The 22,641-nt window shown below is 47.3% G+C and overlaps 1 protein-coding gene across 3 annotated transcripts in view; it reads left to right on the top strand.

Moving 5' to 3' along the window:
- Nucleotides 1-320: 320 nt before the first annotated feature.
- Nucleotides 321-22,641, top strand: part of NCS1 (neuronal calcium sensor 1) — a 113,164-nt gene continuing 90,843 nt past the window's right edge. Inside the window, exons 1-2 of one of the 3 annotated variants that reach the window (XM_054007712.1) lie at nucleotides 321-336; nucleotides 10,505-11,901. In XM_054007712.1, coding sequence (XP_053863687.1) covers nucleotides 11,838-11,901 — 64 coding nt within the window. In that variant the 5' untranslated portion in view covers nucleotides 321-336; nucleotides 10,505-11,837. Of the gene's footprint in view, nucleotides 337-2,245; nucleotides 2,335-2,476; nucleotides 2,494-10,504; nucleotides 11,902-22,641 lie in introns of those variants that run through there. The other 2 variants (XM_054007710.1, XM_054007711.1) reach the window with 2 other exon arrangements.

The raw sequence follows: 22,641 nt of genomic DNA, 5'->3' as shown, positions 1-22,641 counted from the left end.
TGAAATCAATATATTTGAAAATGTAGAAAACATCCAAAAATATTTAAATGGTATTCTATTATTGTTTAACAGTGCGATTAATCATTTTTAATCGCTTGACAGCTCTAATAAATAGTATTCTGTTATTGTTTAGCAGCACGATTAATCATGCGATTAATTTTTTTAATTGCACGATTAATCGCGATTAATTTTTTTAATCTCTTGACAGCCCTAAAACTTATATATATTTTTGTCTCCACTTGCAGCTATGAGAAACTAATTCACATTTCCCTGGGCTGCTACAGGAGATGGTGGAAACTGGCAAAATCAGCTGTGTAGTGCCACAGAACAATGATGGTAAGAAGATGGGCAGGCAGGTCTGGTAACATATACTGCCTGAGCCTGATGCCTTTTGGCCTCTGTTATCTCCGCCACAAGGATCACGCTCTCTAAGTGTGATCACTGAGTGATGTCCATGTGCTTGGTGCCACACTGACAGAGAAGGTGGCACGGCCTCTGCCCCTGCTAGCCAGGAGAATGTTCTTACTCAGGGTTGTGAGGGGATTTCTCACTTGCCTGTTCAGCGCTGTGCAAAACAGAGGAAGACACCATCTCTGTCTTAGTGTGTTTACAATCTGAATTAGGCTAGAGAGGATCATACCCACTCTAACCATCCATGTCTGAACCAGGGCAGGCCACTACACTGCAAGTGAGGAAGACGCTGTACAGGAAGGGCCAACAGTATCATGTCCAATGTCCCACTTTCTGGGGCAGTCTCAAGACCTAGATCATTTGCTTCCGCATAAGATATTTGCATACCCTGCCCACTGCTCAGTCTGCTGAAGGGGAATATTATGGGAGAATGTACTCCCTGAACTCAGATGGGCAGTAGCATCTGTCCTACAGCCTGAAGAGGAAAGATGGTGCAGTGGTTAGAGCAGTAATCTGGGCACCCACATTTAGTGCTGTGCACTGCCGCAGCCGCCCTGTGTATTGTTGGGCTCTCTGTGCCTTAATTCCCCTTTGGTCAATGGGGATAACAGCAATGCCAAGGCAACTCCAGCAGCTCTGCTGACTACGGCTGTACGGCGTGGAAAAAGGTGGTCTCTGATAGGCCTCACAGGTAAAAAACAACCCCTTGAACTCCACCTAGAAACCAACAGGGAATCAGTAGAGATTACAGTGCTGGAGAGATGCCCTGGGTGTCAAATTGGCTGCTACATGAGGTATTTCTCTCACCCACTGGTCAATCTTTACAGCACTACACTAGTCCAGTTCAGACAGCTGGACTCTACCTTTAAAGAGACACCCGCACTGGCAGTTTCTCCTCAGTCATGGGTAATAACTTGTGTCACTTCTTCTGCTCTTACACAGTTACAGACTATTGTCTCAGCTCAAGGGGCCCCTCTTCAGAAAAACAATGCTGGGGTTCATTTGTCTTTGTAAGTGGCTGGTCCAGCCACTGCACGAAGTGGTGTGGATTGTTCTCAGCGCTGATTGAGTTAGCCCTGAAACCCCGTCTCACCTCAGGTGACCAGGTTGCTTCAACTGTTTCGCACCCTAATATTCTACATTTTGCAGATCTCTTACACTAGTTCCCATACAAACCTCTCGCAATAACCATGGCATTCAGCCAGTGCTTAGCTTTCAGCAGAAGCCACACACAACCCCCTCCGGTGAAACACTGAGAGGAGGGCCGGACACCCTGCCTTAGTATGCCTGGGTTAGGGGTTCTCAACCTTTTTCTTTCAGAATCCCTCCCCCCGCTATAAAAACTCCACGGCCCACCTGGGCCACAACAACTGGTTTTCTGCATATAAAAGTCAGGGCTGGCATTAAGGGATAGCAAGCAGAGCAATTCCCCGGGGCCCCACGTCACAGGGGGCCTCATGAAGCTAAGTTGCTCAGGCTTGGGGGGCTCTGGGCTGCAGTCCTGTGCAGCAGGGCTTTGGCTTTCTGCCCTGGGCTGTAGCGAGTCTAACACCTGTCTGCGCCCCCCCCCCGTTGGGAAGCAGTGGTCCGGGTCACAGTCCCCACGTTCAGCCCCTGGGTGACAGGGGCTTGAGGGTCAGTGGAGGTGATCCCCCCCCCTCTTCCCAACCAGGCCTCGACCGTCACCCCTTCGCCCCCACCCCCTATGGGATCGTGATGGTCCCCGCGTGCGCCCCCCCGCGGCGGTCACGGCTGTGCTGGGCCCACGCGTGTCCCTGACCCCGCCGCCCGCTGAGCGGCCCCCGAGCGCCCCGGGCTCCGCATCCCTGCGGGAGGAGGAGAGACGCGCCGGGCGGAGCGGGGCTGGGCCGAGGCCCGGGCGGGGAGCGCGGCGAGCCCGGCGGAGCGGAGCTGAGCCTGCCGGTGAGTAGGGGAGCGGGGGAGTGGCCGGGCCGGGCCGGGGGCGGCTCAGCGCGGCGCCGCGTGGCACCGTCCCCTCCCCGGCGTGGCCTGCGGGGCCCCGGCCCCGGCGCGGGGGGCTTTGCCTGGCACATCGCCCCGGGTCTGGGCGGGAGTGGAGAGGTACGAGCAGCCCGGCCCGGGCCGCACGGGGCCCCCAGCGGCGGGAATCCCCCCCTCGCTGCCTGCGAGCCCCTGCACCGCCGGACCAGCCTCCCAGGAGCCGCGATCCGCTCTGACGGCACCGGGGGAGGCTGGGCGCAGGCAGGCGCCTTCCCCTGGGACGCAGCGAGATGCCCAGATAAGTCCCTGCGCGTCGCCCCAGCCTCTCCAGATGCCTGGAGACGAGGGAGACATGAGGTTGCCTGTGGGGGAAGTTGCCTTTAAATGGGAGAAACTCCTCCAGCCGGATGCCTCGAAGGCTGCGTCTGTCACCCCGGAGAAGACAGGAGCCAGGCCCTCCCGGGTTTGCCACCTCTGCTTCCTTAATAGGGACAGCCCCAATTCCTGTATCGAAATTCCTACCGTGTTACACCCTCCGGCTCTCCAAAAAGCGCTTCCAGTCCCATGGGGTTAGGGGCGTTAGAAACAAAAAATCAGGTGTGCGCCTGTGGCCGTGCTCACTGTTTGTGCCTCTTTGAAAGGAAGGATGGTTGTGTGGTTAAGAAACCAGATTGGGACACAGGGGGACTTGGGTTTTATTCCCGGAAGGGATTGTCTCTTATTCTATGTATGTACAGAACCTAGCACAATGCGGACCTGATCTCAGCTGCGCCCTATAGGCTCTGCTGCAAACAACAATAATACTAACAACTTGGGACACATGGGATATTTACATGTTACAAAGCATTGTGTTATTGTGGATGCTGGCCATGCACAGAACATACCCCGTTGTCATTTGATTAGGAGAACACTGCTGCTAGCAAGGGCTGGAACAGTGTCAGGCTTCTTTGGGTTTATATTTTCCACTCTCTTTTGTTTAAATATATATGTACATACGCAAAGAAAGGGGAAGAGGAGAACATTTGCCTTGCGAAGTAAGTGACTGGAATGTACAAAGGGTGGATAATCAAATGTTGCCACATAGCTCCAACAATATTTGATGAAGTGAATATAATCATCATAATAAAATGACAATGAAGTCTTAAATTAAAAAAAAAAGACTCATGAAAGCAAATAAAGGTGCTTATTAAATCATCCTTGCCTGCAGAGTGGTTATCCCACCTGTAACAAAGAATGCGTTTCTGAAGTTAATAGACTTGCTGGGTACCGATTAAAGAGAATTCAGTAATTCTATTAAACCCATTAAAATAAATACCCAAGAGGGTGGGGGGGAGAGTTTGTTATGGAAACAGATTTTACTGTACACCAGATCTACACATTTCACAGTTCTTCCAGTAATAATAGAGCATACTCTAAACCCCTTCGGTGCTTTTTATTTATGCATGAACTTTCTCCCTGCCAGCCTTGTTTGATCACGAGGATGATAGAATAATGAATATAGTTGAATGAATAATCATTTCCATGGCAGCAGATTGCAGTATGGTGAACAGAAGGTGTATAAACTCAGGACACAAACAGTTGGTTAATGGAAAAGCTAGTTCTGAGTCTTGAGACTTAATATCCTTTGTGGCATGCTGTGTCTGTTGTTACCCTGCTGCAAGAGTACCCAAGGTTATTGCTGATTACACTGCAGTACTGTACCACAGTAGCTAGCGATGTGATAAAGAGAGCGGCCCAGGATGGTAATGTATATCTCAGAAGGGAGACATGGGGAGTTCACGAAGCAAAGCTGCATTCAAGTGCTGGCCCAGCATTCAGTTTCCTCTGTAAGGAAATTACCTTCATATTTCATTCATGTACAGATACTCTCTGCATGCTTCATGTTTAGTCAGAATTCTTTTGTCCGATTCTGATTTTAAGCCAGCCTGCCTGAAGCAACTTGTGTCTCTGTATCTTTGGAAATAACATTCCATCCTTGCCAACACCCTACTACCTTTTTACTTACCAAGGAAGGAATAAAGCCAATGTCAGTAATTAGGGAGAGAAATTGACTAGCTTTTTTCCTGATTACTTTTATCCTTTCACCAAGTGATCTCAGCTTCTTTTTAGTGTTTTCTGTGGCATAGGCAGGGTAGGATTTTAAATTTAATTGAATCCTGTTAACATCAGTTTCTCAGCAGCAGAGCTTTGTACTAAAATGATTAGGCTGGGATGGTGTTGCTTATTACAATAGCTTCTTGAGGCCTCCCCGGAGAGGGGGGGACCCTTGTGCTGGTGCTGTACATAAACAGCAAGAGACAGTCTCTACGCCAAAGAGCTTACAATGTAAATAAGCAAAGTGGAAGTATTGCTATTTGCATCTTGCAGATGGGAAACTGAGGCACAAAGAAATTGCCTTGCCCAAGGTCCCACAGGGAATTTTGTGGAAGAGCTAGAATTGAACCCAGTGTTCCAGAGTCCCAGTCTGTGCCTTACCCCCAGGCTTCCTCTTACTAGTGTAGGGGCCTATGAGGCTAGCATGCCTCACTACCACCCTATTATTATTTTATTATTACTTGCCCTACCATAGTGCCTAGGGGCCCTAGGCATAGACCAGGCCCCATTGTGCTAGGTGCTGTACAAACTCAGAACAAAAAGATGGCCCCTGCCCTAAGGGGATTACAATCTAAGTAGCATCTAGAAGAGAACAGACTCTTGCCACGTTCTGCTCTCAGATATGCTGGATTCTCTGTACCATGAAGTCTTTAAATTAAGATTTGAGGACTTCACCCTCCCCCGCTTTCATACTTACACCAGTAACTCAACCAGAGGTTATGGGCCTGTTACCGGAGTGGGTGGGTGAGGTTTTGTGGCCTGTGACGTGCAGGAGGTCAGACTAAATGAGCATGATGGCCCCTTCTGGCCTTAAAGTCTCTGAGTCGATGATGTAAATCCCTAGTAACTCACTGGAAGTCAGTGGGCTTATTCCTGTTGACACTCGTGCATAAGAGAGGAGAATTTGTGCCTCCTTTCTTTTGTCTCGTACCGGTATATTACCATCAGCCTTTTGTTGCCCAGGCTGGGGATGTGTTGATAAAGGATGCTGCTGTGTTTTTAAACTTTGCTGCCTTAATGAGCTTGTTTGTGGAAGGTTTGCTAATAGAGGATTATGTATTTTAGAAATGTCTGCTGTAGGGAATATGTCCCTGGACAATTGACTGTGGCAGTCTTCACTAGTAAAGAAACATAGCATGTGTGTACTGTAATCCACACTTGCCTACCCCCACCCACCCTGTTCCTTATAAACACACACACAATTTGCACTATACTCTTTGCAGGGTTACAGAACAGCCTTTACTTCATTATTTAAAGTGTCTATTATTTCCCTCAGCAGTTGCTGATAGCTGAGGAGTAAGGGCATGTCCGGACAGCCCAGGCAGGATTTAAAATACAAGGTAGGAGAGAAGATAAGCAGCAGTGGAGCACGAGAGATAATTAGCACATACACAGAGCTTTCATATACTGTGAGATTGTATGACCAATTCTCCTTTGGCCCTCACCATGCCCAGGTAACCTCCTCACACCCAGTGCTAGCTCCACAAATCCCAGCACCCAACATCAGCCATGTGTTTTTTTTTTTTTTTTTTTCCTGGCTACAGTCTCATAGAATCATAGAAGTGTAGGACCGGAAGGGACCTCGAGAGGTCATCTAGTTCTTTCCCCTGCATCCAAGGCAGGACTATGTAATAACTAGACCATCCCTGACAGATGTTTGTCTAACCTGCTCTTAAAAATCGCCAATGATGGAGATTCCAAAACCTCCCTAGGCAATTTGTTCCAGTGCTTAACCCTGACAGGAAACTTTTCCTAATGTCCAACCTAAACCTGCCTTGCTGCAATGTAAGCCCATTGCTTCTTGTCCTATCCTCTGAGGTTAACAAGAACAATTTTTCTCCCGTCTCCTTTTATATACTTGAAAACTGTTATCTGTCCTCCCTCAGTCTTTTCTTCTCCAGACTAAACAAACCCAGTTCTTTCAATCTTCCCTCATAGGTCATGTTTTCTAGACCTTTAATCATTTTGTTGCTCTTCTCTGGACTTTCTCCAATTTGTCCACATCTTTCCTGAAATGTGGCATCCAGAACTGGACACAATACTCCAGTTGAGTCCTTATCAGCGCAGACTAGAGTGGAAGAAATACTCCTTGTGTCTTGCTTACAACTCTCCTGCTAATACATCCCAGAATGATGTTTGCTTTTTGTGCAACAGTGTTACACTGTTGACTCATATTTAGCTTGTGATCCACTATAACCCCCCAGATCCCTCTCCGCAGTACTCCTTTCTAGGCAGTCATTTCCCATTTTGTATGTGTGCAATTGATTGTTCCTTTGTAAGTGGAGTACTTCACATTTTGTTCTTATTGAATTTCATCCTATTTACTTCAGACCATTTATCCGGTTTGTCGAGATCATTTTTAATTTTAATCCTATCCTCCAAAGCACTTATAACCCTTCCCAGATTGGTAGGATCTGCAAATGTTATAAGTGTGTTCTCTGTGCTATTATCTAAATCATTGATGAAGTTATTGAACAGAACCAGATCCAGGACTGACCCCTTCAGGACATTGATATGTCCTTCCAGCATGACTGTGAACCACTAATAACTACTCTCTGGGAACAGTTTTCCAACCAGTTATGCACCCATCTCATAGTAGCTCTATCGAGGCTGTATTTACCTAGTTTGTTTATGAGAAGGTCATGAAAGACAGTATCAAAAGCCTTACTAAAGTCAAGATATACCACGTCTACCACTTCCCCCCATCCATAAAGCTTGTTACCCTATCAAAGGAAGCTATTAGGTTGATTTGACACAATTTGTTCTTGACAAATCCATGCTGACTGCTATCACCTTATTATCTTCTAGATATTTGCAAATTGATTGCCTGGTTCTTTGCTCCTTTATCTTTCCGGGTACTGAAATTAATCTGACTGGTCTGTAATTCCCCTTTTTATAGATGGGCACTATATTTGTCATCTTCCAGTCCTCTAGAATCTCTCCTGTCTTCCATGAGTTTTCAAAGATAATCACTAATAGCTCAGTTGTCTCCTCAGTCAGCTCCTTGAGTATTCTAGGATGTATTTCATCAGGCCCTGGCCACTTGAAGACATCTAACTTGCCTAAGTAATTTTTAACTTGTTCTTTCCCTATTTTAGCCTCTGAACCTACCTCATTTTCACTGGTATTCGCTATGTTAGACGTCTAATTGTTACTAAACTTTTTGGTGAAAACTGAAACAAAAACGTCATTTAGCTCTTCTGCCATTTTCTATTATTGTCTTTCCCACCTCATTGAGTAAAGGGCCTACCCTTTCCTTGGTCTTCCTCTTGCTTCTAATGTTTGTGTGGAAAGTTTTGTTGTTACCCTTTATGTCTCTAACTAGTTTAATCTCGTTTTGTGCATTGGCCTTTCTAATTTTGTCCCTACATACTTGTGTTATTTGTTTATATTCATCCTTTGTAATTTGTCCTAGTTTTCACTTTATGCAAGACTCTTATTTTGAGTTTCAGATCACTGAAGATTTCCTGGGTAAGTCAGGGTGGTCTCTTGCCATACTTCCTATCTTTCCTACACAGTGGGATAGTTTGCCCTTGTGCCCTTAATAGTGTCTCTGAAAAGCTCCCAATTCTCTTGAACTGTTTTTCTCCTTAGACTTGCTTTCCATGGGATCTTACCTACCAACTCACTGAGTTTGCTAAGTCTGCCTTCTTGAAATCCATTGTCTTTATCGTGCTGTTTTCCCTCCTACCTTTCCTTAGAATCATGAACTCTATTATTTCATGATTACCATGATCACGTTCACCCAAACTGCCTTCAACTTTCAAATTCTCAACAAGTTCCTCCCTGTTTGTCAAAATCAAATCTAAACAGCATCTCCCCTGGTTGCTTTCTCCACTTTCTGAAATAAAAAATTGTCTCCAATACATTCCAAGAACTTGTTGGTTAATCTGTGCCTTGCTGTATTATTTTCCCAACAGATATCTGGGTAGTTGAAGTCCCCCATCACCACCAAGTCCTGTGCTTTGGGTGATTTTGTTAGCTGTTTAAAAAAAGCCTCATCCACCTCTTCTTCCTGGTTAGGTGGTCTGTAGTAGATCCCTACCATGACATCACCCTTGTTTTTTACCCCTTTTATCCTTACCCAGAGATAAATCAACAAGTCTGTCTCCAATTTCCAACTCAGCCTCAATCCAAGTATATCCATCTTTGAATCACAAGGCAACACCTCCTCTTTTTCCCCCCTGCCTGTCCTTCCTGAGCAAGCTGTACCCTTCTATATCAATATTCCAGTCATGCGTATTATCCCACCAAGTCTCTGCGATGCCAGCTATGTCATAGTTGTGTTTATTCACTAGCATTTCTAGTTCTTCCTGTTGATTCCCCATACTTCTTGCATTAGTGTACAGACCTCTAAGATACTGATTTGATTTCCCCTCTATGTTCCCTCTTGTCTCTCCCTTGTCCCTGCTATAATGGCCCATGCTCCCCCCCAGATTTTGACCCTCCTCCGAGGTCTCCATGTTTTTGACTTACCTGTGGGTTTTTGTCTCCTACCCCCATCAAACCTAGTTTAAAGTCCTCCTCACTAGATTAGCCAGTCTGTATCCAAAGATACTCTTCCCCTTCCTGGCTGCAAAAGATTGTGGAGTTGGGTGGGTTGTGGCAAAAAAACATGGATGGTTTTTAGCTCCAGGTGGAATAGGGTTAAAGGTCACTGGCCTAGGCTAAGCTATGAGCTCTTGGGCTGTATTTCCACCTCTGTCAGTGATTCTCTGTATGGCCCATGGGTAGGTTGATTGGGGTCAGATTTTCAAAAAGTCTCCACACGGTTTCCATTTGCACTTTACAAACATGGATGAATTAATCCTCACGAGAGCCCTGTGAGGGCGCTGAGTAATACCTGTGAAACCTCCAAGTGGGGGGTGCCAAAAATTGAAGCATACCAAAAAAAATCAGAGGCCACTTCTCCAAATGATGGTCCCTCTGACTTACCTAAGGTCATCGAACAAGTCAGAGACAGAGCAAGCACTGGAAATTGGCAGGAGAGGGCACGACTTCAGTAGAAAGAAGAACAGGAGTACTTGTGGCACCTTAGAGACTAACAAATTTATTAGAGCATGAGCTTTCGTGGACTACAGCCCACTTCTTCGGATGCATATAGAATGGAACATATATTGAGGAGATATATATACACACATACAGACTTCAGTAGGTTTCTTCTCCCTTGGCAGGTTTAACCCCATCAATGCTCTTCTTCCTTCACCACTCTCCTGAACCTGAGCGAGCAGTGCACATTTTTTGGAGGGGGGATAGCTCAGTGGTTTGAGCATTGGCCTGCTAAACCCAGGGTTGTGAGTTCAATCCTTGACGGGGCCACTTGGGGATCTGGGGCAAAATCAGTTCTTGGTCCTGCTAGTGAAGGCAGGGGGCTGGACTCAATGACCTTTCAAGGTCCTTTCCAGTTCTAGGAGATGGGATATCTCCATTAATTAAATAATAATAATAATTACTAAATTAATTAATTAAATTAAAAGAAATGGAACTGCCTGCAGGGAGGTGCTTTGTTGCTGAGGTTACTAGCTGGGTGGTCAGAATCTTCACCTGCTTATGGGTTATAATATTAATGTGGTGTCTAGTGCAGAGAGGTCACTCTTGATGTGTTTGGTGCATAAGGGGCAGTGATGTTCCAACCTCTGTGATCAGCTGGTTGATGTGTGATGGCTCAGCATGTCATCTTTAGTAAGTCCTAATTTTAACATCAAAGAACCCACATGGCTCTTTGAGGGAAGGGGCCAACATCCATGTTTCTGACTGGCTCCAGAGGGGAAAGAGTCCCTTTCACGGATAAAAATGACTGTAGCAAGACTCATAGATTGCAGTACATTATTTGATCTCTTTGGAGATAAATAGCATAAGTAGAAAGCGGAGTAGAGACACGTTGTCAGATGGGATGTATGTTAATCATCTGCAACACAGTCAGCTTGGTAGGCCGGGTGTTCCACCAATCTGGGCACACTCTATCTTTGAGATAAGGAAAATATTGATTTACAAAGACCCACCTGTCAGTGATGAAAATCTATTTTGTTTCTTGCAGGTTTCCGCTACCCTGGCTGCATACTCGCTATCAAATTCCCCCAAGGGAGAGAAAGCAAGCAAACGCCTTAGAGTTATCTACGAAATTCACAAAAAGTCACTTCTTTGTAAATTATTACGTGCCAGGAAAACATCAAGAGAAATAGTCTCAAGAACACAGGCAAAGGAATCTGGGAGAAGGAATATGGGTCTTCAAAACAAATGTGCTATAGGCAGTAAATCTCATTAACGGGACTTTGCGTCAAGGCAGAAACCAGTATAGTGACAATAATAATCCCATTTATTTACATAGCGCTAAATATATCGTTGCCACTTTCTGATAAAACAAAGGCAGATTCTTCAATGGCAGAGGGCGGATCGAAGGACCCAGTCAGTTTCTTCCATCCCTAACTTCTGTGAATCTCAGATAAATACACCACTTTGGAGAGAGGGGAGTGGGGGAATCTCCGATCTCCATTAGACACTCAGCTCCAAGTTAGAGACAACAAGCGTTTCCCCTTCAGGCCCCAGAGGAAGGAAATCAATGCATCTGCAGAGAAAGAAGAAGCCATTGAGTTGTTTTGAATGAAAATGTGATTGGGTTGTGGGGGTTTTTTAGAGGATTGATCTAAAAGGAGAGTGAGGAGACAAGAAAGGGAGACAGAAGACATTGGCCTGCTGCTGTCTGACTGGCAGATTCCAGTTAACACCTTATCAGCAGAGCAGCAGGCAGCAGCAAATCCTCGCCCGCTGAAGCTACACAGCGAAAGGAAGAGGGGAGGGTGTTCTGTAACCAGGGACGACAACAGCAACACTCCACAGAGCTACCGGGAGGATAGAGAGAGAGACACACACACAATAACCTTCCTTCCCAGGCTGTGCAAGCAAGGGCAGGGGAGGAAAAACAAATCCACCTGCAGTGTTTCATTTTTTATGAAGAGAAACCATGACTGAAATGTAACCACAGCTCTGGTCGCTGTAAAAAAACCGAACCCCAAAGCCCTCTCCCCAAGTGTAATGTAGCAATTCTGTTTATTAGCGTTATTCTTCAATTGAAGAGTGGGGTAAACTCCTCCAGGACTGAAATCCCATCTCCCAGAAGGTGGGAGCACCACTAAAACAAAAGCAATTCTTCCCTCTCCCCCTTACTCCATTGCTGCTGCTGCTTTTGTGTTTTTTAAAGAAACATTGTTCTAGGAAGGAGAGGAGATTGGAAGAAGAACCCGAGGTGATTTTGAATTGTTTTTAAAGTCAAGGCAAGCCTTCGGATGACCCCTCAGTGAGAGAGGGGGAGTTACAAGGCAATATAGTGATTGATGTACTGAGTGATCTGGAGGAAGAGCTGCTGGGCAATAATGGGGAAATCCAACAGCAAGTTGAAGCCTGAAGTTGTGGAAGAGCTGACCAGGAAGACCTACTGTAAGTATTCTAACCCCCTTACAATCAGGCAACTTTCCGATTGCTCTCGTACTAGGGGTAGGGATGGAGTAGGAGCCGGTCAAGATCAAAAGATGCTGTTGGTTTTCCGTATGGGGCCCTGCTGCTCGCATTTGGGGGCTGCACATGTGCTGTTTGTGTCACGGGAATGCATGCCCCTGCAAAGGTTGAGGGGAGGGATGTGTAAGTGTGTCATGGTGTGCAGCATTTGCACGATCTGCTGCACTGATAAAGAAAGCAAAAGAAAAGGCAGGTATTTGAGGGGGTCATCACAGAAGGGAGAACCCCCGCTATAGTATCGTTATTCAGTGAGAAGCACCAGACAAACAAGTATTTCTTTCTAGAGAAGCTCAGCCTGGTGATTCAGACATCACGATGCACTGAAGTGTTGGCGAGGAGAGCAGAACACCCCCTTTTCCCCCAAACATCTCCCGTGGGGGTGTGTGAAAGGGAGGGACAGAAAAAACTGTTCAGTGGTAAACATTGCTGCAATCTTTGCTTTGCTGGAGAATTTGCACCGAGTTCTGAAATTCTTTCCCTTCCCTCTCACCCCCTGGTGTCTTGGTTTATTTTTAGTTCCGAGCATTGGGTTTTGTAGAACATTGACAGTTTCTTAATCATTCCCCTAATGGAGTGCTCAAGCACTGCTGTGCTCGGTTGCAAGAATTCAGAGGAGGTTAGCCTGGAAAGAGAGGAATATAGACAGTGATTTATTGGTGTGGGGGTGGGAGGGACAGGAGCCAGGGGAACACCCCATCCCATTAAAAAACTTTCCCCTCTAGCTTTAAGCAACCAATAACTCACAGTCAAGGAATGTCCCCCTCCCCCATATGACATCATTTGCTAACTCGATGTGCACTTTACCTGGATCCACAGTTTCCAGACCTTTATGGGGCTTCCTGACTCTAATCTGAAATGTCACCAATACATTGGTGCGCAGAGAGAACCCCATTTCAATTCTCCCCTCCTTGCCACCTCCACTTCAGAACCAAGAAGCATTTTTTAATGTAAGGTCTCTACCATTTGTAGCTTTCAAAGTTTGGGTTTATTAGGCAGAGGGATCTTCTCCGTGTTATGGAGCACAGTGAAGGGTCAGACACCCGAAAGCTCCTTCTTTTTCTCCAGGAATCTTAAATATCAGCCTAACAATCTGCTCTGTTAAATGGGTGGATTTTTCGTTTGGATCGCTGATGTAATCTTATTAACACTGCAAGCTGCTGGATTGTTTTGCTTATTGAGATCAATTCTAAGGGTGTATTAAAGAAAAGCAGGAAGGTACAGCCAAGGCGGCTGTGTTCAAGTCTGCTTCTCTGCGCACAGGTTGGAGGTATTGTTGCATAGCTGGAGAGCGCTCGAAAGCTAACAGACCCAGGAGCTCTCTCTCCACTGTCACTGCTGCAGTCCCACGGCAGCACTTACCCAAAAAGGCAATAGATTAGGATGCAGCAGGTTCTCCCATAGGGAACAGAGCCACGCTGGTGCATTGCACAACTCCATCATTCAGTGCTGCTCTCTACATCCACTGGGCAGTCTGATGCATAGAGCACTGGAGCAAGTCATTAAAGGCTTCCAAGCCTGCACGCTGACTTTTGTCTGCCGTGACACAATCTCATCTCCATTTCTGTCCTTCAGAACAAACGGGGATGGTTCCGAGATGATCCGGCACCATCACAAACTTCCGGGCTGAGTGGTACCAGACACTGGGCTACCTTGACATCTTTTTTTGTCTCCTCTGTAGTTTCACTTTACACAGCAGTGGATCCCTCTAGGGAGAAATATGTGGCAGACAAAGGATCATGATATCCTATGTCTTGCCAACAATAGATGCTGAACAAGTATAATAGTATTGTGAAATTGTCATTCATACGGGGATGTTTCCATTGCTAGATGGGGCCAACAAGGGGTCATTTGTTTTAAATCAGTCATTGCGTCACCACTATTCTTCTCTCCAGTTTTCTCTTCTGCATGCCCAGCTCCTCCTCCCCAATCACAAAAAATCCCTCTACCTCTTGGCTTTGGTCAGTCTGCCCAGTGACAAGCACTATCAAAAACTATGGGCCACATTTCAGCTACTTGCAAGCTGGTCTCTGATTTTACACATCTGCTGTTTCACACGCAGCTCACTGCAGCTTTTATTGTAGGTACTAAACTCACATTTGCACATGCAGATTGGGCAGCAAGGCGCACGCAGCCACCAACTGGATATGTGCAGATGAAGTCCGGTTGCGTGTACAGGAGTGGGCATATAAAACATGCAGACCCAGACTCAGAATTTGATCCCATGGCCCAAATTCTCCTCTGATAAATGAATACGACCTCCTTGACTTCAGCAGAACTGCACCCGTGTAACTAGAATTTGACTCTGTTTGTCTAGTTCTCATCATTCCAGGCCGCACCTCTGGTGATAAACATTTCAGCTTAAGTGTTCCTGCATCTTTGCCACAGTTGTCAAGAAGAGCGAGCACTTTCCTGTCTATCTAGGTACTTACATGGCCCTCATCCCCATCGTATTTGAGTGCCTCAGATTCTATCCTTAGATCCTTGGGAGTTAGAGAAGTGCTGTTATCCCCATTTACAGATGGAGAACGGAGGCACAGAGATGATAAAATGACTTTCCCAAGGTCACACACATAAACATAGTCTCTGCCTGAAGAGGGGATTGAACCCTGATCTCCTGAATTCAATGCCCTGTCTACTAGGCCCCCTTTCTTACCCTAGGGAAGTAACACTGGATACCTAGATCAGTCAGATGGTAAGCAGCTCCTCAAAGAGACTAAAACCCTCCCTTCCACGCTGGGCTCAGCGTTACCTGGCCTAATTCCCTGCACCTTATCATTCCGTCTTACGCTGCTGCCCAGCATCACAGTATTGGAGCATCTCCCAGGTAAAATTAATAGCAAAAAGCAACCATGGTGGGATGTGAACCCACAACCTTTGCCTGAGCTCCTTGGACATTACTGCAGAGAACTACTGGGCTAGCTATTATGCCATAGAGCCCATCAGCTTTAGGTTTGTTCTGTTGATAAATTGGAACGTGTTCAGAGACGAGCCCTGAGACTGATTAAAGCATACCGTATAGAGAGAGACTCAAGACTTTATCTTACTTAGCTTAATAAAGAGAAGGTTACGGGGTGACTTTATATGGGGTACAAATATTTGATAATGAGCTCTTTAATCTATCTGACAAAGATATAACAAAATCCAGTGGCTGGAAGTTGAAGCTAAACAAATTCAGTCTGGAAATAAGGTGTACTTTTTTAACAGTGAGGGTAATTAATCATTGGAACAATTTACCAAAGGTCATGGTCGATTCTCCATCACTGGTGATTTTTAAATCAAGATTGGATGTTTTTCTAAAACTCATGCTGTAGTTCAAACAGGAATTATTTCAGGGAAGTTCTGTGGCCTGTGTGATACAGGGAATCAGAATAGATGATCACAATGGTCCTTCTGACCTTTGAATCTATGAAGCGTAGTGCATGGGCCAAGTCATATTGTGAATTGAGATACACATATAGATAGATATCCCCTGGCTGTATCTGTAACAGGCGTCTGATAATAGATAACCAATCTTGACTGTGAGGTTATGATTCCATTGTGTAGTTCCCATGACATTGGGAACCATATATATGTAGTCTGAGTGCTATAGCACCAGACCCCAAGATGGAATTTCCTTCTGTTACATCATCATGTATTTGTGGGGGTTTTAAAAATAATCTTTTCGTTTTTGTTAATTTGAGCGACTGCTCGATAGAGCCCATCCTCCATTGCTCTACTGTACAAGGTTATCAGTACAGACACGTTCTATAGATGCACATAACAATGTAAAGCTAGGCTGTGTCTCAGAAACCTTATGCTGCACTTTTCCTATTCAGAAAAAGTTGTATTGGGCTATCTTGTTAAGAAGGCATATGGGGCAGAGCTATATCGCCCTCCCAGCAGAGGACTAGGAACCAGGACTCCTGGGTTCTACTGCCAGTTATACTACTGACTTACAGTATTAGAAGTCAGATTTTAAAGGTGTTTAGTTACCGACAGCTGCAGATAGACATCTAGTGAGATTTTCAACAGTAACAAGCACCCATATCCTTAAAGGTATTGGGGCATCTAGCTCCATTGAAATCAGTGGAAGGCAAGTGCCTAATGCCTTTGAGGATCTAGGTCTAGCTACTTCTCTGCATCTGTAAGCTCATTGCCTCCCTGAGAAGGGTCAGAGTGCAACCAGCCTGACTGGAGCCTAGATGAAATGTAAAGAGAGATCTAAGCTTTCTTGGGAGGCCAGGCTGTTGCCCCATAGGGGAATACAGCAGAAGCCAACAGTGAATAATAATAATAATAATTAATAATTAATAATGTAAATCTTTGCACTTCCATAGTGTGTTTCCCAGCTTCTTAAAGTGCTTCATAATCATTAATTGATTAAGCCTCTCAGTGCTCTGTTGAGGTAGCTTAGAAGGAAGATTTTCACTGCTGTGTATTTTGTCCCATGAGGACATAAGTGCCTGAGCTGCAAAGTAAGTGCTTTCTGCTCTTTAGCCTCGCAAAGGCCCTGAGTCAGCATAGAACTTAAGCATGTGCTTAACTTAAGCATGTGCTTAAGTCTCACTGGCTGCAATGGGAGATAAGCATATTCTTAAGTGCTTTGCAGAACTGGGGCCGAAGTACCTTAAGTTGTGTCTCTGTTCTGTGGTGTTATCAGGGCCGGTGCAAGGAAGTTTCGCGCCCTAGGCGAAACTTCCACCTTGCGCCCCCCCAGCCCTGCAGCAGCTCCCCGGCGCCCCCTCCCGTGGCAGCTCCCCCCCCCGCCCTGAGGCCCGCCTCCCCCCGCAACAACTCCCCCCTCCAGGGAGTCGTGCGGCAGCTCCCCACCCCAGCTCACCTCTGCTCCGCCTCCTTCCTGAGCACACTGCCCCTGCTCTAATTCTCCTCCCCTCCCAGGCTGGTGCGCCACAAGCCTGGGAGGTGGGAAAAGTGGAGCAGCAACGGCGTGCTTGGGGACGGGGAGTAGCAGAGGTGAACTGGGGTGGGAACCCTGCGGCAGCTCTCCCCCCCCGCCCTGAGGCACCCCCGCAGCAGCTCCCCACCCCCCCAGCCCGGGGAGCCATGGGTCAGCTCCCCACCCCAGCTCACCTCTGCTCCGCCTCCTCCCCGAGCACGCCGTCCCCGCTGTAATTCTCCCAGGCTTGCGGCACCAAACAGCTGATTGGCGCTGCAAGCCTGGGAGGCAGGAGAAGTGGAGCAGCGACCGCGTGCTCGGGGAGGAACACTGTAAAAAAAATTTGGGGGCACCGCTTTTTGGCACCCCCAAATCTTGGCGCCCTAGGCAACCACCTAGTTCGCCTTAATGGTAGCACCGGCCCTGGGTGTTGTGGGAGTGTTTCTGATCCTTGTGGCTGAGTTATTGCTTGTAATCAGAACCATGTCACGTGAGCCCAGGTGCTGTGATGACAGGCATAGTAAATATGCCTGTAAAAATATATATAATATGACATGGGGTCCTGTCAGAATAACAACCCAGCACCGGGGAGCCTCATTTGCAAACCACAGTCCCAGTCCTGCAGTCGCAGCATTGTCACTCCCACATGTTCAAAAATCATGAGTCAGGGCCCTAAAATCTTGAGATATTTTTAAGAAAGAGCATTTGAGGGTCATTTTTATGTATTTTCTGATTTTTGGGAGTCACGTTTTCAAGCTTTTTTTCTGCAACCAGAAGGGCTAGAACCATTTTTTTAAATGAAAGCTGAGACTCTCACTTAATCACATGACCCCAGCAGCTGGGGCTTTAAGACAAAAACACTAAATATCATGGGCATTGGCAAGGCTGCCCTTAGATCCATGCTGGTATAAGGGTCCCCCTGGGCGGATCTGACTGCAGGATTGCAGCCCAGATCCCCGTTTTAGCAGCTGCATTTTTTGGGTCTGCAATGAATTTCCAAGAAAGAACCTGGAAGAGGGCATACTGGGTGGGCACAGTTCTTTGTGAATACAGAATTATGCCTGCAGAAATGGAGATCCGGGTTGAAAAACTGGGCCCAGAAAGAATAAGATGCTCTTTTTCCTAAGAACTGTATCCTATTCCATATTATGTACTTTGTGAATTTTAAACTCATTCCAGTATCATTATTTGTTACTCTTTTGCAATACAGCCACAAAATCGACTCTGTTGCTCAACAGTAATGCACTGAATTAATGGACGGTAATTTAAGAGCAAACTATGACTACTGATTTATATTTACTGTGGAATCTAGAGGCTGGTTGAATTCTCTGGGAAAATAAAGTTAAGATGCAGCAGTGCTAAGCTAGTCACTTCTGCATGTTTTTCTGAATGAGGGGCTATGGAATTGGGGCTTGGTTATGTCTTATTTTGCTGGCATTGGGCAAACCTGGTGTCAGAGACCATTCCTTTAGTGGAAATCGTTGTATCCCTGGAGGCAGAATGGTGCAGTGAATAGATCTCACGGTTCTGTTCACTTTTCTGCCAATGGCTCTCTGCCTAGAACACCAAATTCATTCCACTGCAGACGTTAGCATGGAGCCAGGGCCAAACAACTGAGCCAAATGACAAGCAAGACATTTTGGAGGCAAGCTCGATCAGCACTCTGTATGCTGCCCGGCACAAAACCCTGGTGGGGCATAAGATTCTTGCCCAGAGTAATAGACTCCAAGTATGTCACAGATTTTTGGAGAGAAAAAGGGCAGGGAAAGATGCTCTCTGCAGTGCTATTCTCTTCAACCCCCCGCTAATTAATGGCTGGCTGGCAAAGATAATATTAAGAAAGGGAGGATTTGGGGAGCGAATACGGGACAGAAACGACACTTGGACTGTGGAGAGGGACAAACCCCCCAGAAATTGGATGGCAGCTGGCGCCAGAGGGTCACCCATTGTGGAGTTATTTTAGACACTGGATTGTTCAGCTCCAGAACTAAGGTTTATTAGCCAAGCCGATTACTTGTAAAATTCTCCCATTGCTTCTCAGATAAAACGGAGACAAGATTGTAAAGAGGAAGCGGAGTGTTTAGCACCTATCGCACTCTGCGGCTGTAGATCTCAGAGCACTGCATATAGACAGGTAAATGTTATTAGGCATGTTTTATAGACGGGAAAAGCAAGCACAGATGAAGTGTTTGTCCCAAGGTCGCCTGGAGAGTCAGTGACACAGAATCAGGAGTAAAATCCAGGTCCCTTTTTGAATCCAGGTCCCTCTCCAAATCCAGCTGCTTTCTGCACTGCAGACTTTCCTGTTATACTGCCAGGTAGCCCAGGTCTGCTTAGCAACTAGCCTTTTCTGCCTTCTCTCTAGGGTCTTGTCTACACTAGACTTAGTTCCCTTATAATTGCCTGCTGTTATTGCTGTCAATAGAGCCCCACAGCTGGAGTGCCACCAGCATCGTAATCATTGTGTCAGGCTGGTATAAGCAGCCCCTGGGAGCAGGTGGGTGTGCAGTTCCTTAGACAGCCCCCTATATAGCTGGGGAACTCCAGAGCTACCTGCCCCGTGCATTCCTGGGCAAACCCAAAACACAGGCAGTTCTTCCTGTTGCAAGGCAGTGCCTGGCTTCTGTGTTGCAATTTGCCCTTGCATCGGGCTCGAGGTGACAGTATTTATGTGGGACTCTGCGCCTCGGACCGGATTTTCAGTGCTGCTTAACACTGCAGCCCTTACTAGCTTCAGCTGTGGTTGTAGGTTCTCGGCACCTCTGCAAACCAGGCCCATGGTGACCAAGGGAAAAATAGAGGCTCTCTATTAGGAGCTGAACCCAGGTATGTTTGCCACGTGCATTTTGTTTCTGCCCATTTCCAGAGCTGTTCTTTAGCTGAGCGCTGTCACTGACCAAGTCTGTCTGTCTTATGCATCTTTAACACAGTTGTTGTGGCATCTCAGCATTTTTAGTGGTGTGTGTCCTGAGGAGTGATTTTCCGGTAATCTCGGATCCTGCACTAAACTCTTGTATAGCATTAATGTACAGTGTTGAACAGATGTTATGTTCCACCCCAGAAGTGGCTGTATTTTGGTGGAGGGGGGGCGGAGGTGATCCCTGGATGTCTAGTTTCGAGCACTCTGGGATCCTGGATGAATGTAAGATCTGATTGTGTCAGATTAGAAATTAAGAGGCTCAACTGCCATTTCCCTTCACTCCCGAAGTAAACAAGTCAGTTCTTCTCTCCAGAACATCCTGTTGAGGTTCACGCACTTGCTTTACTTGGACAAGCAGAGTCCGGAGCCGTGCGCAGGCTGAGAAGTAGCAGCTGCAAAAGGCTGTTCCTCGCGCTGGCTCACTTGTTGCCGTGCTTCTTGTCAGTGGCAATTAATATTTACAAGACTGTGAAAGGGAGGCTTAGCTGGAGGAAGGAGAGCATCCATCCAGCCTGCATGCGTTCAGAGCGGGACAGAGGCAGACAGCTGGTCTGAGGGCGGGCGGCTTGGGGGCCAGCCATTGCATGATCACCTCACGTTCTCCCACTTATAGAGCTGCTGGTATGATCTTGGGGAGAGCTCTTCGAGCTGTGGCAACGCCGCCCGAGCGTTTAGCTCCAGTCCCAGGAGGAGGGATCAGGAGATATGAAGGGGGAAATGGGGGACCCGATGATTTGAAAGATACACAGAGACTTTTGCTCCAGCTGTGCCTACTCTGTGCAGGGTGAGATGACACCTTGGTAAAAGGGCCTGAGCCCTGTTTATGCTGAAGCCAGTGGGGAAAGACAGCGGTGAGGTTTGCTTCTCTGCCCAGGTCACCAGTTCCAAGCCAGCTGGGTTGGTGGGGACCCCAAGTTAGTATCAGGTGATGGCCTATGACAGCGATATTCAACCTGTGCCGTACTGGGACCACACAGCATCCCCCCACCTCCATGTAACCAGATCTAGTCAGCATTCCGCGCCCCCCCCCCCCCCTTTAGCAGCATGGGAAAGGCAGGGTGAATGTGACACCCTGACGCTTGTTTTAGAACCCCTGGTCTACGTGGAGCGAGATATTGGGTTTCGGTCCCCTTCCTCCTGGGCAGATGCCCACCCTTGAACCGTCACCACGACTGGCATTGACTGGTCAGCAGTCTCAGCAGAGAGGGCAGGGACTGGACAGGCCATGGCAACTGAACTCTCCTCCCATCCATACAGGTGGCTTCTCTAGGTCAGGTGCAAGGCCTGTTGCCAGGGCAGCATGGGGGGACCTGCTCCATCGGTAGAGGGTGTCACTCGGTAGGATTGGCTAATCTAATTCACTCCCAAGGACATAGAGGGCAATGGTGCCTTAGGAGTGAAGGAAACAGGGGAACACTGGTCCAGGATCCCTTGGTGGTGGACGCAGCCTCCTGTATCTAGAGACAGCATGGTCCAGTGGACTGGGCTGTGACTCAGGAAGCGTGGGTTCTAGTCCTGGCTCTGCTGAGTGACCATGGGTAAGTTGTTGCCCTTCCCCTCCTTTGTCTATTTAGACCGTGAGCTCTTTGGTGCAGGGACAGTGTATGTACAGCACCTAGCACAGCGCGGCCCTGATCTTGGTTGGAACCACGGCGCTGCTGTAGTAGAGATGCCCCTCAATGACATTCACGGGAAGCCCAGTGCGAGTGCATTCTCCACAGAGAGGGCAACGCAGTCATTTGACGTCCCTTCACATTCTACCTTCCATCGGAGGCAGGGGAGCCGCCCAGTGAGAAGGGAGGTTCCCCTGGCGTTGTCGGGCTGGGATTTTGAGAGGAAGAGCTCACAGCATGGCCCCAACACTGGGTGTGGCGTTTTCTCCTGCACCATAAGCCCATTCTCCCACCCAGTACTTCCTGGGCATTGTGGAAAGCTCCCTTTCTATAAGGGGCAGTGGGGATGCTTGACTGGCGCTTGCTTCATCTCCTCCTCCTGATTAACCCAGAGGGAGCTGAGCTCTGAAGGGAGGGAGAGGACAGAGGGTGCATAAGGCATGCTGGGAGGGTAGCGGAGTGTGGGGGGGGAAGAGCGAGACAACTGCGTAGTTGTGTCCCTCTACGGAAGGGATGACAGAGAGCAGCAAAATCCTACTCTGACCCCTTGCAGGCCGCAGAGAGAACCTGCCTAATGTTGCAGAGGCATCAAAAGAGTCGTATTTCATTTATCCACTGACATGTTAGCTTGTCTGCGGCGCGTTCTCCCGACCCTGGCTGGCTGGTGCTGTGATTAAGGTGGTGAAACAAGAAGCTCTGAAGCCATCAAAGGTGCCGATTCCAAGATCCAGTCCACGTGACTAGCTTCTGTCTCTGGGCGTGACATTGCCTCTCTCCTTCTTTCTTGCTTTATTTCTCTCTCATTCTTTTTTCTCTCTTTCTCCTTCTTTCTGTACCTCCGCTTGTGGTAGCGGCACTTCTGGTTCACACAAAGAGCACCAGCACAACAATCAAACGCACTGAAAAACATGGGTGCTACAGGCGCGCAATCCCCCACGGCCCAGAGGTGCAAAGGCAAGAGGATGAGGCCAGCTCCACGGTGGGAGAGTTGATGAGTCTACGTAGGGCTATATATCCGAGTCTCTCGCAAGCTGGGATTACTAGACAATGCTGCTTCTCCGAGAATTATGATTATTGTCTGAGCAATTGCCTGTGCGAGGGCTGCTGCGAGCTTTTTTGTCCTAGAGATACAAATTATGCAGATGGGCGGGGTTGTTCTATATGCTAATGAAAGATTAGGGCTTGTTTCCTGAACCTTCCTCAAATTATCCTGCCTCTGAGGCATAGCTTAGACTTCTAAATGGAATAATGTT

Source organism: Malaclemys terrapin, chromosome 17 (genome assembly GCF_027887155.1).
Source record: "Malaclemys terrapin pileata isolate rMalTer1 chromosome 17, rMalTer1.hap1, whole genome shotgun sequence".
NCBI classification, from domain to species: domain Eukaryota; kingdom Metazoa; phylum Chordata; order Testudines; family Emydidae; genus Malaclemys; species Malaclemys terrapin.
This window is presented reverse-complemented; position numbering and strand designations above follow the sequence as displayed.